Below are 13,827 nucleotides of genomic sequence, written 5' to 3' on the forward strand. Positions count from 1 at the left end.
AAAAAAATAATTAAGTAATAACCACCTGTGAATTTTTAAAAAAGGCTTCCATTTCATTGAGTTCATCAATTAAATTTAAAATTTAACTGTGAATTACTTAATGGACAAATCCTGTGCCCGATCCTTTTTTTCTATGTGTGAGAAATAGTACCATTCATGACAATTTTCCCCACCCACCTTCAAGCTCTGATTTTATCTGGATTCTACCAATAACAAAAAAAAAGTTGCTATATTCTTTATCAAGAAGCTCAATAAAAGTTCAAGAGAATGGAGGAAATAGGCAATTGAGTAGGCAGCTAGAAAAGCCCCAAGTAAACTTTAGCTGTATAAAAACAAAAATGTCAAGATAGATAATTTTGGCTTTTTGAAAGTAGATTTCTAGAAATAAATGTGAGTATAGTTGACACAGCACGGCTTCCCAACATGTCAGAAAAATGCAGGGCAGCCAATGTAGAGATATGTGGCTCTTTCCTACCTAGGTGACCTTAGGCCACTTGCTTTACCTCTCTGGGCCTCAGTTTCTTCACCTGTAAAACACTGCTGGGTAACTGCTAAGGTCTCTTCTGAGTCTACAAAATTTCTTTCTATAAAATGACAGAAAAGTGTTGACTGAGAAGGAGAGAGGGAGGTTAAGGCTCCTGCCCACCTACTCTTCCCCAGGATCAGATTTTAATGTTATCATAATTGTTTTAATGGGTCAATATATTAAATTACACTTGTACAATTAAAAAATTATTTAAAAGTTGATTCAAATAAAAATAAAATATTGATTCTGGCAATGCTGGAGTAAGTAGTATTATACATGCTCTGGTAAAACTAGCAAGATAAAAAAGGTAACAAGAGACAAAGATGAACATTTTATAATAATAAAGGGGGCAATTCATCAAGAAGACATAACACTTATCAATATATATATGCACCTAATCCAGGAGCACCAAAATGAAGAAAGCGATTACTAATAGACCTAAAGGAAACAACTGGCAAAAACACAATTATAGTAGGGGAATACCCTACTGACAGCAATGAACGCAACATCCAAACAGAAAGTCAGTAAGGAAATATCAGCCTTAAATGATATATTAGCCCAAATGGACTTAATCCATATTTTTAGATCTTTCCACCCCAAAATGATAGAATACACATTCTTAAGTGCACATGGATCATTCCTGAGGATAGATCAAAGGAAAAAGAATGGGACATACCAGCACTGAGAAAGAAGATACACAGAACTCACACTCCCTTACATTCCTGGTAGGAATGCAAAATAGTGTAGTCGTTTTAGAAAAAAGTCGGTCAGTTTCTTTAAAATGTTATGCCTATGCTTACTTGAGATACAGCAAATTGAAATAGAGCAATTTATAGTAAGAACCAATAAAAATAAAAACATATGTCTACATAAAGATTTGTCAGCAAATCCTTACAATAGCTCAAAACTACAAACACCCTAATGTCCATCAACAACGATGGCATCCACACAATGGATCAACAACTATGGGATCCATAAATGGAATAATACTCAGGAATATTAGGTTGGTGCAAAAGTAATTGAGGTTTAAAACGTTAAAAATAATTGCAAAAACCGCAATTACTTCCGCACCAGCCTAATAAAAAAGGATGAACTACTGATATATGCAACCACATGAACCAATCTCAAAAACACTATGCTGAGCATAAAAACCCAGACATAAAAGAATATATGCTATATGACTACATTTATAAGACACTAGGAAAGACTGAATCTTATGGTGGTTACATGAGTATGTATACATTTGTCAAAACTTACTACAATGTGCATTTCATCACATACAAATTATACCATAATAAAACTGATTTTAAAAAATAATTAATAAAAACATCTTTTAAAAAAGTGATCAAGAAACACTTGAAAATCATAAAATCTTTAGTTGGAAAGCTCCATCGGCATGTACTCTTTGTACCCTTAGATCACAAGCAAGTGCCCAACATATAATAGGTACTTAATAAATGCTTCGGGAATGAAAAAATGCCTATTCTATATCAAATTTTATATACCGAGGATGCCAAAAAATGTATACACATTTTAAGAAAAGAAAAAACTGTATTAAAGTTGTAATACAATGAATGACACTAGCATTCATTTGATTAACGCCATCTTTTCAGCAAACGTCATACTACACATTGCTACCGTAATTCAATGCAACTTCGAAAAGTAATACGTAGATAACATCCCTTAAAAGGTGTACATTTTTTGGCACTCTCGGTATTTTTTAACTGCAATCATTCCCTAGGTCATGTAGTTTGTATTTTCTTCAAACTACTGAAAACTGCCAAAAATGTACATTGATAACAGTGTGCTTGTTTTAACTCTTTATAGTGTTAGGAAAAAATTCATTTAAAAATCTGAATTCTTAACAATTTAGTTGTATATGAGCCACGATCCATGATAACAAATTTAAATGGACTACACAAATCTATTTTCTAAAGAACCTGGGGAAACTGACTGGAAGTGACACAAAAATAAGCAGTATAGCTTTACGCAAATAATTTGCCTCAGGAAAAAAATGAAGGTATGGATAAAACTTATAAAGAATAGAATACTCACCATAGGCATAATACATTAGCCCTCAATTAGGGGCTGACACTTAATGCAGATTAATATAACTCTAATGAATTCTTTACAGGCTCTCAGAGAATACAAACTAAAATTAACAAATAAATACAGTCATCTTTACTTTGTTATTCATTCTAATTTTTTTCCTGACGTTTCAAGGTTCTCTATCTACGCAAGAGCTAAATAAATAAATATTTCTACATTGGTACAAAGAATAACAGAATATTAATGTGAGAATAAGTTAATGGCAATCAACCTATCAATACTGAGTGACTACTAGACACAATGTTGACCATACAAAGGGAGTGAAGAAACTTATTTACATGCCAAGGACTATGTGGGGTTACCTTCTACTTATTTTCTCATTTTATTATTTCATTGTGCATATTCCACTATTCCATTTAACCACAGAAAGTGATCTTTATATTTAATCACATAAAACTGATCATGACACTAAGAAACCACTGTATATGATAAATTCTAGAAATGCTTTATGGACATTCCTATGACAATAAACATTGGAGTCATAGTTCTAGGTAGGTGAAGGAAGTTTTACAACGTATTTATTCTTATTTTTACGAGGTAACACACATTTGTACTGCGATCACTATGCCCAGGCACTGTTGAAGGGTTTTACTATTTTACAGACAGGGAAACTGAAACAAGAGAAATTAAGTAACTTATACATTATTTGTTCAAGGTCACATAGTAAGCAGCAAATCAAGGACTTCCATTCAGGAAATCTCCCTTCACAACTCATGTCCTCAGTCACTAAACTTCCTATATCCAATAAATGCTATCATTTTAGGGCAATCAACTTTCTTACATATTTATCCTGAGTGTGTTTTAAGGCATGATACTATTATTCTTCCCTAAGCCTACAAAACAAACAAAAATCTGGGACATGACTTATTTTTAAATTAACCCAAAACAATATACTAACTTATACAGAGGAAAGATATCTTTGGAAGAAATTCCAGTTGATTAAGAGGAAAATCAATTACAGCAATTAATATAGATAAGAGGAGCATAAAGGATTGGATTTAGACTGTATATAGCATTTTGCTTCCTTTTCTGAAATCTTAGATATTACAAAGACAACCTCAAATATAAATGAGGCTGCCAACTACTTCACCTGTATTTACAAATACAAAGCCTTAGAAAAAAAATGATTAATGATACTTACTTCCAATATAATTTTCTAGGTAAAATGGGACATATCAAACTATTCAGTTTATAAGTGTACAGTCACTTTAAAAAAATCATACAAATATATGTGATAAAACAAGTAATAATGGATGTATTTTAAGATGAGTGATTCAACTGGAAGCAACCTGGAGTTGAGGAATTTAAAGCCTTTAAAGTAGTAGTATGACAGGTTACCTCCTTGGAGGTAAAAATTAAACTGAAAATTAGAACTGTATTAGAATTTAAAAAATTCTTACTAGACAGATTTTCATGTCTCTAATTAATCATGTGGGGCAAGGTGGAAGGGAAGAAAAAGTAACTAACAAGTTCATTTAATGCTGACATAAAATGTTGACAAAATATTTTACAAATGAAATAATTTGTTCAAGCAGCAGGTGGAGCTAATGCATTGTTATTCTGTTGGTTCTTTTTTCTTTAAGTGTGGAGAATGTATTCAGTTGCTGTGTACAAGAACTTCATTCAATTTTAAAGTTACAAATGTAATGCATATCTTTCTGTCATTTGATGATAGTTAAGGTTTTTAATTAAGTAGAAGGTTAAATGTAAAAAGTTGACAAACAATTTAATATTATTAATAATGTGTTGAAATGTTTAACACTTAACATTTCCAATGTTAGCAATTAACATTCCCTTAGCTAATTTGTTAAAAGTGAGTCAACTATATTATTTAACTACTGCAGCTATAAAGACTAGAGGAAAAAGATCAGGCAAAAATGTCATTTACATTAACATTATTAATTAGATGTTGAAAGTGTTACAAATGTAACAGAACCAAATTCTATTACACTGACTGGTTTTTCCATTCGCATTTTCAGGATGTACTACAAGGGGAAAATTTTTTTATTCAAAAGGTCAGAATGATTGAAAAAATAAATGAAAGCTTCACTTAAGTGTAGACAGCCTCCCTGCATCCATTCTTGCTACCTTCCGAATTCACTTGTCACAACACAGCCAAAATTTCAATGGTCATGTTACTCCTTTTCAGTGATATCTGAGCTCTTAGAATAAAAATCAAAGTCCTCAATTTGGCTTATAAGACCATAAATGATTTAACCAATACCCATGTTTCTAGCCTCAAATCTTACCAAACTCCCTCTTGATCTCTGAACTCCAATCATGGAAATCTTCTAGTTCCATTGATACACCACATTCTCTCCCCCACAGGGCCACTGAACATGCGGATGCCAAAGCCTGGAACATTCTCCCTCCTGTACTGCCCTCAATGCTCATCCACCTATCTCTACGTAAGTCACTTCCTCAGAAAAGCCCCCCCTCACAACTAGGTCCAATCCTCTGTCTGTATCCTATTCTTATGGCTCCCTATACATTCCACTTTTGACACTTACGCAGCTAAAAATTTAATATTTAGACTGACCACTATCCTAATGCTTCACAAGGACTTAACATCTCTCTTCTGCCGTTTTCTGAATGTCCAGTGCCTATTACAGGACCTGTTGTGTTTTAGTCAGCTGGATCTGCCATAACAAAATACCACAGACTGGATGGCTTCAACAACAGACATATATTCCTCACAGTTCTGGAGGCTGGAAGTCTGAGGTCCAAGTGCCAGAATGTCTGGTTCTGGTGAGAGCTCTCTTCTTAGCTTGCAGATGGCTGCCTTCTCACTTGTCCTTACATCTCACATGGTGTGTGTGTATGTGAGTATGTGAGTGTGTGTGTGTGTGTGTGTGTGTGTGTGTGTAGAGAGAGAGAGAAAGCGAGAAAGAGAGAGAGAGAGAGAGAGAGAGAGAGAGAGAGAGAGAGAGCGAGAGAGAGCGAGAGAGAGAGATCTTCTCATTCTTATAAGGCCACAGCCTCTTATCAGATTAAGACCCCATCCTTATGACTTCATTTAACCTTAATTACCTCCTGAAAACCTACCTCCCACCTCTAGATATAGTCATATGGGGCTTAGGACTTCAACATATGCACTTGGGGAGAGGGGGACATAATTCAGTCCCTATGCTGACACTATGAAAAAGGAACATAAAAATATTTTAAATATAATAATAAAAATATAATTTATATCAATATTATAGCCACTGAAGGAAAGATACTGCCAGGATAATAAAGCCAGAGAGACAAAGAGCACAACATCTAGCCAAAGAGGTTAAGGAGGACGTATATAATCCATAACCAATTCAACAATCATTAATCATATTTTTGGCCACCACTGTTTTGGCAATGGTGTTACAAAGATGAAACACTTCACAGCCTGGTAATGGAAAGAGACATAACCAAATAATTATAATGCTTTATATAGTTAAGTTTGGACCATTCCTCAACTTGCATTTTCCTCAACTCACTGGAATCTGGTACCTGCCGCTACAATTCTCACACTACAATGAATGTTGACCAAATAATCTCGTCTTTGCTAAAAACAATGTACACTTTTGGTTCTCATTCAGGTTCTCCACATACAGCTAGATAGCTTGTATGCCAACTCTACAAATGCGGGGGGCACTTTCCACAGACTACCACCCCCTGGAACTGTGCAGTGGACCACAGGCACACGGAAAGCAGGATGGGTCTCATACATACATCTCCCCGTGACATTCAATACTATCATGATTCCCCGAAAATAAGACCTAGCCGGACAATCAGCTCTAATGCGTCTTTTGGAACAAACATTAATACAAGACCCAGTCTTATTTTACTATACTATAAGACCAGGTCTTATATAAGACTAGGTCTTGTATTAATGTTTGCTCCAAAAGACGCATTAGAGCTGATTGTCCGGCAAAACATTCCTTGTGTTTCATTAACACTGTACCCTACTTTTCAGTCATCTTTCTCGCTACTTTCCCCGCTATATTGTGAGATTCTTTTTCTTCTTTCCATCTTTTCAATGTTCCTAGGCCCTCTTCTTTCTCACTTCATTCACATTCTGCATGGTGATCTCACCTGCTCTCCAGCCTTCACTCACCACACACATGTGCTGACCCACACTTAGTTCAATTCTCTGTTTTGAATTCCATACCCATAGAATCAGCAGCCTCCCCAAAATCTCTATTTTAAACGTTCTCTGGGCCTCATAAACTTGACATGTCCAAAGTGTATTAAAACTGACTGAATAACTAAAATTGAGGTCACCACTGCCACCGCTCCTGATTTCACAAATGGAGACCATTTCTGTTACGTTACTTTATTTTTATGTTTTTAGGGTTTTGTTATTTGTTTTTGTTATTTGGCTTTTGATTTTGTCTTTTGCCCACATTTCATGTGTCAGGCTTGAAAGTAGGATAGGAGCCTCCTTTTCTCCCTATAGATATTGTAGATTGTTTCAAAATTCCATTCTAAATTCCTTGTCACATGCTTTCCAACATTCCAGTAGCTGGAAAACTAAAGCTCAAATGTCCCAGATTTCCTTACAGCTCAAGTTCCACATGTGACCTAGCTTCCACCAAGCTGATACACCTGCTCAATACTATCAAAGCAGCAGTGATGGCTGTATTTGTGCGGTTTCTTTCAGCAAGCTTGATTTTGGAGGTACTTGGTTATTCTGCAGCATCTAAGTTCCTACTTTTGTGAGGGCTGAGAGGCAGTGTATGAAACTTCCATTTCCTGGCATTGCTCAGGGATAAAGAATTGTGGTCCTGGAGCCAACAGCTATGAATACTGTTTCCCCCAGTTTCCTGATCTTTTCTGTTGTTCTGAGATCCATTTTCTGTCTGCATGGGATGTAGAAGACAGGTGACAAAGTACAGGGTTTCCTCAGGGTAGGGGGGCCCTAAGGGGGAACCCCTACATAAAGCTGGGTTTAATCTCAGTATAGGAGTGAATGAGAAATAAACCTGCTGCTAGAGACACAGAAGGGATTTTGCCTCTCTCAACTTTGACATTCCGTAGAAAGAAAGAAAAAAAAATCTTCCCTCATAGATTAGAAGAATTTCTTGAACAAAAAGTACAAAACATAAAAGAGATGATTAATAAATTCATCTACATTATGAACTTCTGTTCATCAAAAGATAGCACAGTGAAATAAATACAAGTTATATAAACTGGCAAAAGGTTTTTGCAATACAATAACCAACAAAGGATTAGTATTTAGAATACATAAAGAACTTCCAAAAATCAAAACAAAACAAAACTACCTAACAGAAAAACAGAGAAGAAGACATTTCACAGAAAACACAAATGGCCCCAGAGGATAAAATACTAGAAGGGGGAGGAAATAACCATGATCAAATGTGGCTGAGACAAAACAAAACAAAACACACAACAACAAAAACAGTATCTCTTTAAGAAGGGGAAGAAAATAATAATAGGTAGGTAGCGACTCTGTCTTCTAAATTGAGAATTCCCTGTAAAATCCATGTGTTACGATCTTTTGGCACCTCTTTGATATTTCTGCTTTCATATTGCTCTTAGAGAAGCTCAGGGATTTATTTTTGTTAAATAAAAAAGCATTCTGTTAAGCACTGTAGAATATTATTCAGGTGTTCTTATTGAATTTTAAATTATGCATGAACTTTCTTTTCTAGGCCCATATTGAATACTACTATATAACAGGTTTTCCATTTCTTGATAGAGTCTTGAATTTAACTGTGATGATGACTAAGGTTCACTCATGGTGGAGATAAAACAAACACAGATTATTATTGTATTTAACTTATGTCTGTGATACTGCACTTAAAACTTTAAGGTCATGTTAATGTTAGCAGCTAAAGGTAAAATTAAAAGTGTAGAAGGCGGGATGCCTCCCGAATACCACTGTGAAATGTTTTCCGTGGGTCAAGTGACATTAGGTAAAAGCTACGTCAGGTGTGGAGGAATAATGCATGCATGTGTGGGTGTGCCAAGGCTTTCCAATCCTGGAAAATATTTGAAGATTAGCGTTAGCAGGACTTACCTTAATCACTTGATTCTCAAGATATTTCATGAAACAACCAGAAGTTGCTATACATTTTCTACATTTCCAACAACGAAGAATATGTGTTTCTTCTTGATTATGATTTTTAGTTATCACTTCTTGACTTCTTTTCATCTGTGGGAAAATTAATTCAGTTTTAGAATGTTAAACTGAATCACATCAAACTTGATTTTCTAAACCTTTTCCACAGCATTAGCGACATGTGGAGCAGAGAGAAGAGAGTCATCATTTATTGAGGTGCCTACCAGTAACCAGTTCTTAGGTTAGGAGCACGCTACAAACAATGTCTGGGATTGAAATTCCACTTAACTATTATGTGATGCCTTATGTTAGTGACTACCAGCTTATTCTATTTTTGCAGAACATTTTACGTCTATTTCTTTTCATCTGTTACTCACTAAAAGTGGTCAAAGGCAACTGCCGAAGCGTCAAATAAATTATTGCAGTGGCCTGAAGAGAGTCATGATAAAGAACTATAAATATTCCAGTAAATAAGATGTTTTGAATACCCACAGCATTAAATTTTAAATATAATAGGATACCGAGTTATAGTAAATTTTGTGAAAATTGAAACTTATTTACTTTAAATGTATGGCAAAAATTTCTCTTGTATATTGTACTCATGGAACAGATAACTACTCTGCATCTTGTGGTACGTGTAGTCAAACAAAGACTTCGAGAATAGCTCTAACAATTTTTTAGTCTCTTTTATACCCGAGATTTTATATAAATACTGAGATTTAGACCAATTTACAAAAACAGTTTTACACTAGTAGGTAAGGATTCCAAAACAGATGCAGTGTATTTAACAATTTGTCTGGTAACTATTCATTATAATGAAAGAAAATGTTCATTTATTAAGCTACCCACAAGAGCCTCCTGTCTTATTCCCAGCCACATTTCCTCATTTGTCAGCTCTTTCATTTTTCACTCATTCAAAAAACATTTACTGAGAGCTAACCATATGCTACCTAATGAGTCAAAGTCTGGGGGCACAATGATGAATAAAACTTATTTTCTGTCATAGAAGTACTCACTATGCTATTATATATCAATAGTTTTCTACCCTAGCTCATTAGCATCATGTGGGAAGCTTTAAAACATAGTGATGCTATGGCCCCACTCCTAGAAATTTTGACTTATTCTGAGGTGGGAAGAAAGCTAGGAATGGGTACTTTTAAAAAGTTCCCCAGGTGATTCTATAGTGTGGTCAGGATGAGAACACAGGTCTACTACACAAATGGCTAATGAAAATGCAACAGCTTCTAAGGACTATAAGAGAAGACCCTAAGCAACTTCAAAGGAAGGCTGTAAGGAGCACTACCTGGGAGGGCACAGCGTGCCCCTGCTGCAGCCCATGTGGCTGTGACCTTCAGGGAGCTAGGCAGCAGAACCCATCTTAGCCCAGCTAACCCTCTATTTAAACCTTGTCCTCAATGATTATCAATAGTATCTTAATTTGCAAATGCCTTAACCTCCTCCAGTTTGCTGTATTTTTCTTCATTGTTGAAGCCCCCCCTTTACTTAACTTCTTTAGCACTCCTTTCACCTCTCCATATCCTTAGTTAGCACCCTCTCACTTCATCTCCCTTTTAACCACCAGTGGGTCTCAGTCAGGAGTGGGGACTGCAGGGAGGGGTCATATCAGAATCAATGATGGAGAAACTTCATAACTGCCTATGTGCTCCCTCTCCCTGAGATCCATACATACCTCCCCATTTCTACTCCTCCCCAAGATTTTTTCCATGCCATCTTGGAGCACAAGCATGTAGTTAGAAAAAACCCTGCAGGTGATGCCAATAAGTCTTCACCGCAAATCACTGAAAATCATACTTGTGTGACAACTCTTTCATATAAATCACTTTTAAATTTATGTATCTAGTTTTGATCTCATTCCAAAGCTGTAGTATGCCAAAAGTCACTTCCAGGTGTTAAATGCACATCTCTATATTAATCCCCTTTAGGGCCTTTGTACTGGCAGTCTAGATTTGTGCTGTCCAACGTGGCAGCCTCGTCAGATGTGTTCTTGAACACCTGAAATGTGGCTAATCTGAACTGAGATGCACAGTAAGTGTAAAATATACACTGGAGTTTGAATACTTCGTAGAATAAAAGAATGCTAGATATTTTAACAGTTTCCACATTAATTTCTTATTGAAATAATATTTTTTTAAATTAATTTTATTGGGGTGACAATTGTTAGTAAATTTACATAGATTTCAGGTGTACAATTCTGTATTACATCGTCTATAAATCCCATTGTGTGTTCACCATCCAGAGTCAGTTCTCCTTCCATCACCATATAGTTGATCTCCTTTACCCTCATCACCCATCCCCCACCCCCTTACCCTCTGGTAACCACTAAATTATTGTCTGTGTCTATGAGTTTTTGTTTCTCATTTGTTTGTCTTGTTCTTTTTGGTTTATATACCACATATCAGTGAAATCATAGGGTTCTCTGCTTTTTCTGTCTGACTTATTTCACTTAGCATTATTCTCTCGAGATCCATCCATGTTGTCACAAATGCTCCTATATCATCTTTCCTTAACGCCGAATAGTATTCCATTGTGTATATGTACCACAACTTCTTTATCCATTCATCTATCGAAGGACCTTTTGGTTGTTTCCATGTCTTGGCCACCGTAAACAAAGCTGCAATGAACATTGGCGTACACGTGTCTCTATAGAGAAATGCTTTTATATTTTTGGGGTAGATACCCAGGAGAGCGATTGCTGGTTCATATGGTAATTCTATTCGTAATTTCTTGAGGAACCTCCACACTGCCTTCCATAGCGGCTGCACCAGTCTGCATGAAATAATATTTTTAATATATAGAGTTAAGTAAAAGATAGTGTAAGAATTTCACTTGTTTCTTTTTTTACTTTTTAATGTGGCTAGAAGAATTTGTAAAGTTACATATATGAGTTGTATTATACTCCTACCGTGTTCCCCAAAAATAAGACCTAGCCGGACAATCAGCTCTAATGCATCTTTTGGAGCAAAAATTAATATAAGACCGGGTCTTATTTTACTATAAGACCGGATCTTATATAACATAACATAACAATATAATATAATATAATACCAGGTCTTATATTAATTTTTGCTCCAAAAGACGCATTAGAGCTGATTGTCCGGCTAGGTCTTATTTTCAGGAAAACACGGTAGTGGACGGTGTTTGTCTAAACCTCCTTGCCCCAGGTCTCCGCATGGTTGGCTTCCTTCTCATCATTCAATGTCAGCTCAAAGCCATCTCCCAGGTATAGTATAAGAAGTACCAAAGGAGTTTATTTAATGTAGGTCACAGGGCCACATTCACACATATTCTACTTCAATGTTTCTACGGGAGGAATCGGCATATTTAACAAGCACATTAGGTGATTCTGTTACAGGTGCTCTGGAGACCACACTTTGAGAGACACCAACCTACAGGAACAGTCTAAGCTCTTTCCTAAGCCAAAAAGGTCCTGTAGGTAGCACAAGGGACTCTTGTGATGGAACTGTTATGTATCTGATTGTGGTATGCTCACATGAATGTACACATGTGATAAAATTACATAGAACTAAATACGCACACGCAAACAAACATACAAATTAGTGCATGTAACTAGAGAAATCTGAATAAAGTCGATGGTATGAAGGGTGGACAGGATCTTTCTGAGAATCCATAATACACAATTCACAACTGAATCTACAACTATCTCAAAGTACAATGTTAAAAAAAAAAAAGACATTTACCATATACATTTAAAACTTAAAATTTTAGTCATACTACTTTTATCAATTAACTCTCCTGACTGCTTGTATAATCTAGAAAAATAACTGCAATATTTTCTATAAAGAGAATAAAAAGATCATTTAATCTTCCCTCTGAAAAAAAACGACCCTTGACCCTTTAAAACCTCACTCCAAACTGGTTCTTGGCGTCCCCTCCAAAAACACTCCACACCAACACTATGCAGATCTTTGTGCAGTTCCCTAAAATTATCTTTTCCTGCTTTCCCTCTTTTAAATTTGCTGACCTCTCTTCCTGTAATATCATTTTCCTTTCTCCTGACTATATGTTAAGAAATTTCTGTCAAATAAAAACATTATGGTGTGTCCTCACGCACCTCATTCACTCGATCTGGCACCGTGCAACTTCTGGCTCTTCCCCAAAGTCAAAATGATACAGGACATCGAGAGAGCCATGACAGCACAACTAAAGACAGTCACAAAAGAGGACTTCCAGAACTGCTTCAGGAAGTGGCAGGAATGAAGGGATAAGTGTGTTTGAAGCAAGGGGGAGTATTTGGAGGGAAATTAATGGCAATGTGTCTTTTACTGTAATACATTTTTAAAATGTAAACATTCACCGTATTGTTTGATCGCACCTCGTACACTTACCTGTGCATATTTGTGTCTTACTGATTTAACTGTGAACTCCTAAAAAGCACTATTCAACTTTGTCTTCTTACAATCAAACATGGTACCTGGCACCAAAAAAGACACTCCACAAATGTTTGCTGAAATCAAATGAACAAGATCTGACAGAGAGCTCGGCTTACAAAATGTGTGTTTCCAATACCAAGTTTTAAGTATGGCTGGCCAACTAGTGGGGCAAACCAAATAGAAATCCTTTTGCAAGGGATGAGGGGTGACCAAGGGAAGAAATAAAGTTATGTCTATACATTTCTGAGCTGGAAAGGAGAACTGGAGGTTATCCAACAGTAATATATTTATAAGAGAGATGAAATGGCTTCTGTCAGAAAACTTACGTTAAAAGAAGGAGTCAAACATGATAAAGGAACCTACAAACAGGATGGTAGTCTTTGAAGGAAATACAGCATGGTTGTTGGCTGCTAACGCAAATCCGTCCTCAACTTAGCACCCAAACGGGTTCTAGGAAGACAGGGAATGCTATAAGTAAACAACGTAAAACTGTTTTCTGATGTGGTCTACACAATTTGAGGCAGAACCCACCAGGTAGCTTTAACGCTCTGAGGACTAGAGAACTGTTGAAGCAGACAGAAGGAGCAGAAACCAGGTGATCTTGGGAAACAGTCCAACATGACATGAAAATGAACTTATTCCTGAATGTCTATGGGAGCCTCACAATGCCCAGAAATACTGGGACTCTGCAGGGGGACTGGGTTCGGAGTCAACAGACGTGG

At 36.2% G+C, this 13,827-nt stretch overlaps 1 protein-coding gene across 4 annotated transcripts in view; it reads right to left on the minus strand.

Annotated features, from left to right (window-relative positions):
- Nucleotides 1-13,827, minus strand: part of RNF180 (ring finger protein 180) — a 139,102-nt gene that overhangs the window by 103,545 nt on the left and 21,730 nt on the right. For all 4 annotated transcript variants that reach the window (XM_081053319.1, XM_081053321.1, XM_081053320.1 and 1 more), the window contains exon 2: nucleotides 8,652-8,786. In XM_081053319.1, coding sequence (XP_080909445.1) covers nucleotides 8,652-8,786 — 135 coding nt within the window. The remainder of the gene's footprint in view (nucleotides 1-8,651; nucleotides 8,787-13,827) is intronic.

The sequence above is a fragment of the Rhinolophus hipposideros genome (genome assembly GCF_964194185.1).
Source record: "Rhinolophus hipposideros genome assembly, chromosome: 7".
In the NCBI taxonomy this organism is placed as follows: domain Eukaryota; kingdom Metazoa; phylum Chordata; class Mammalia; order Chiroptera; family Rhinolophidae; genus Rhinolophus; species Rhinolophus hipposideros.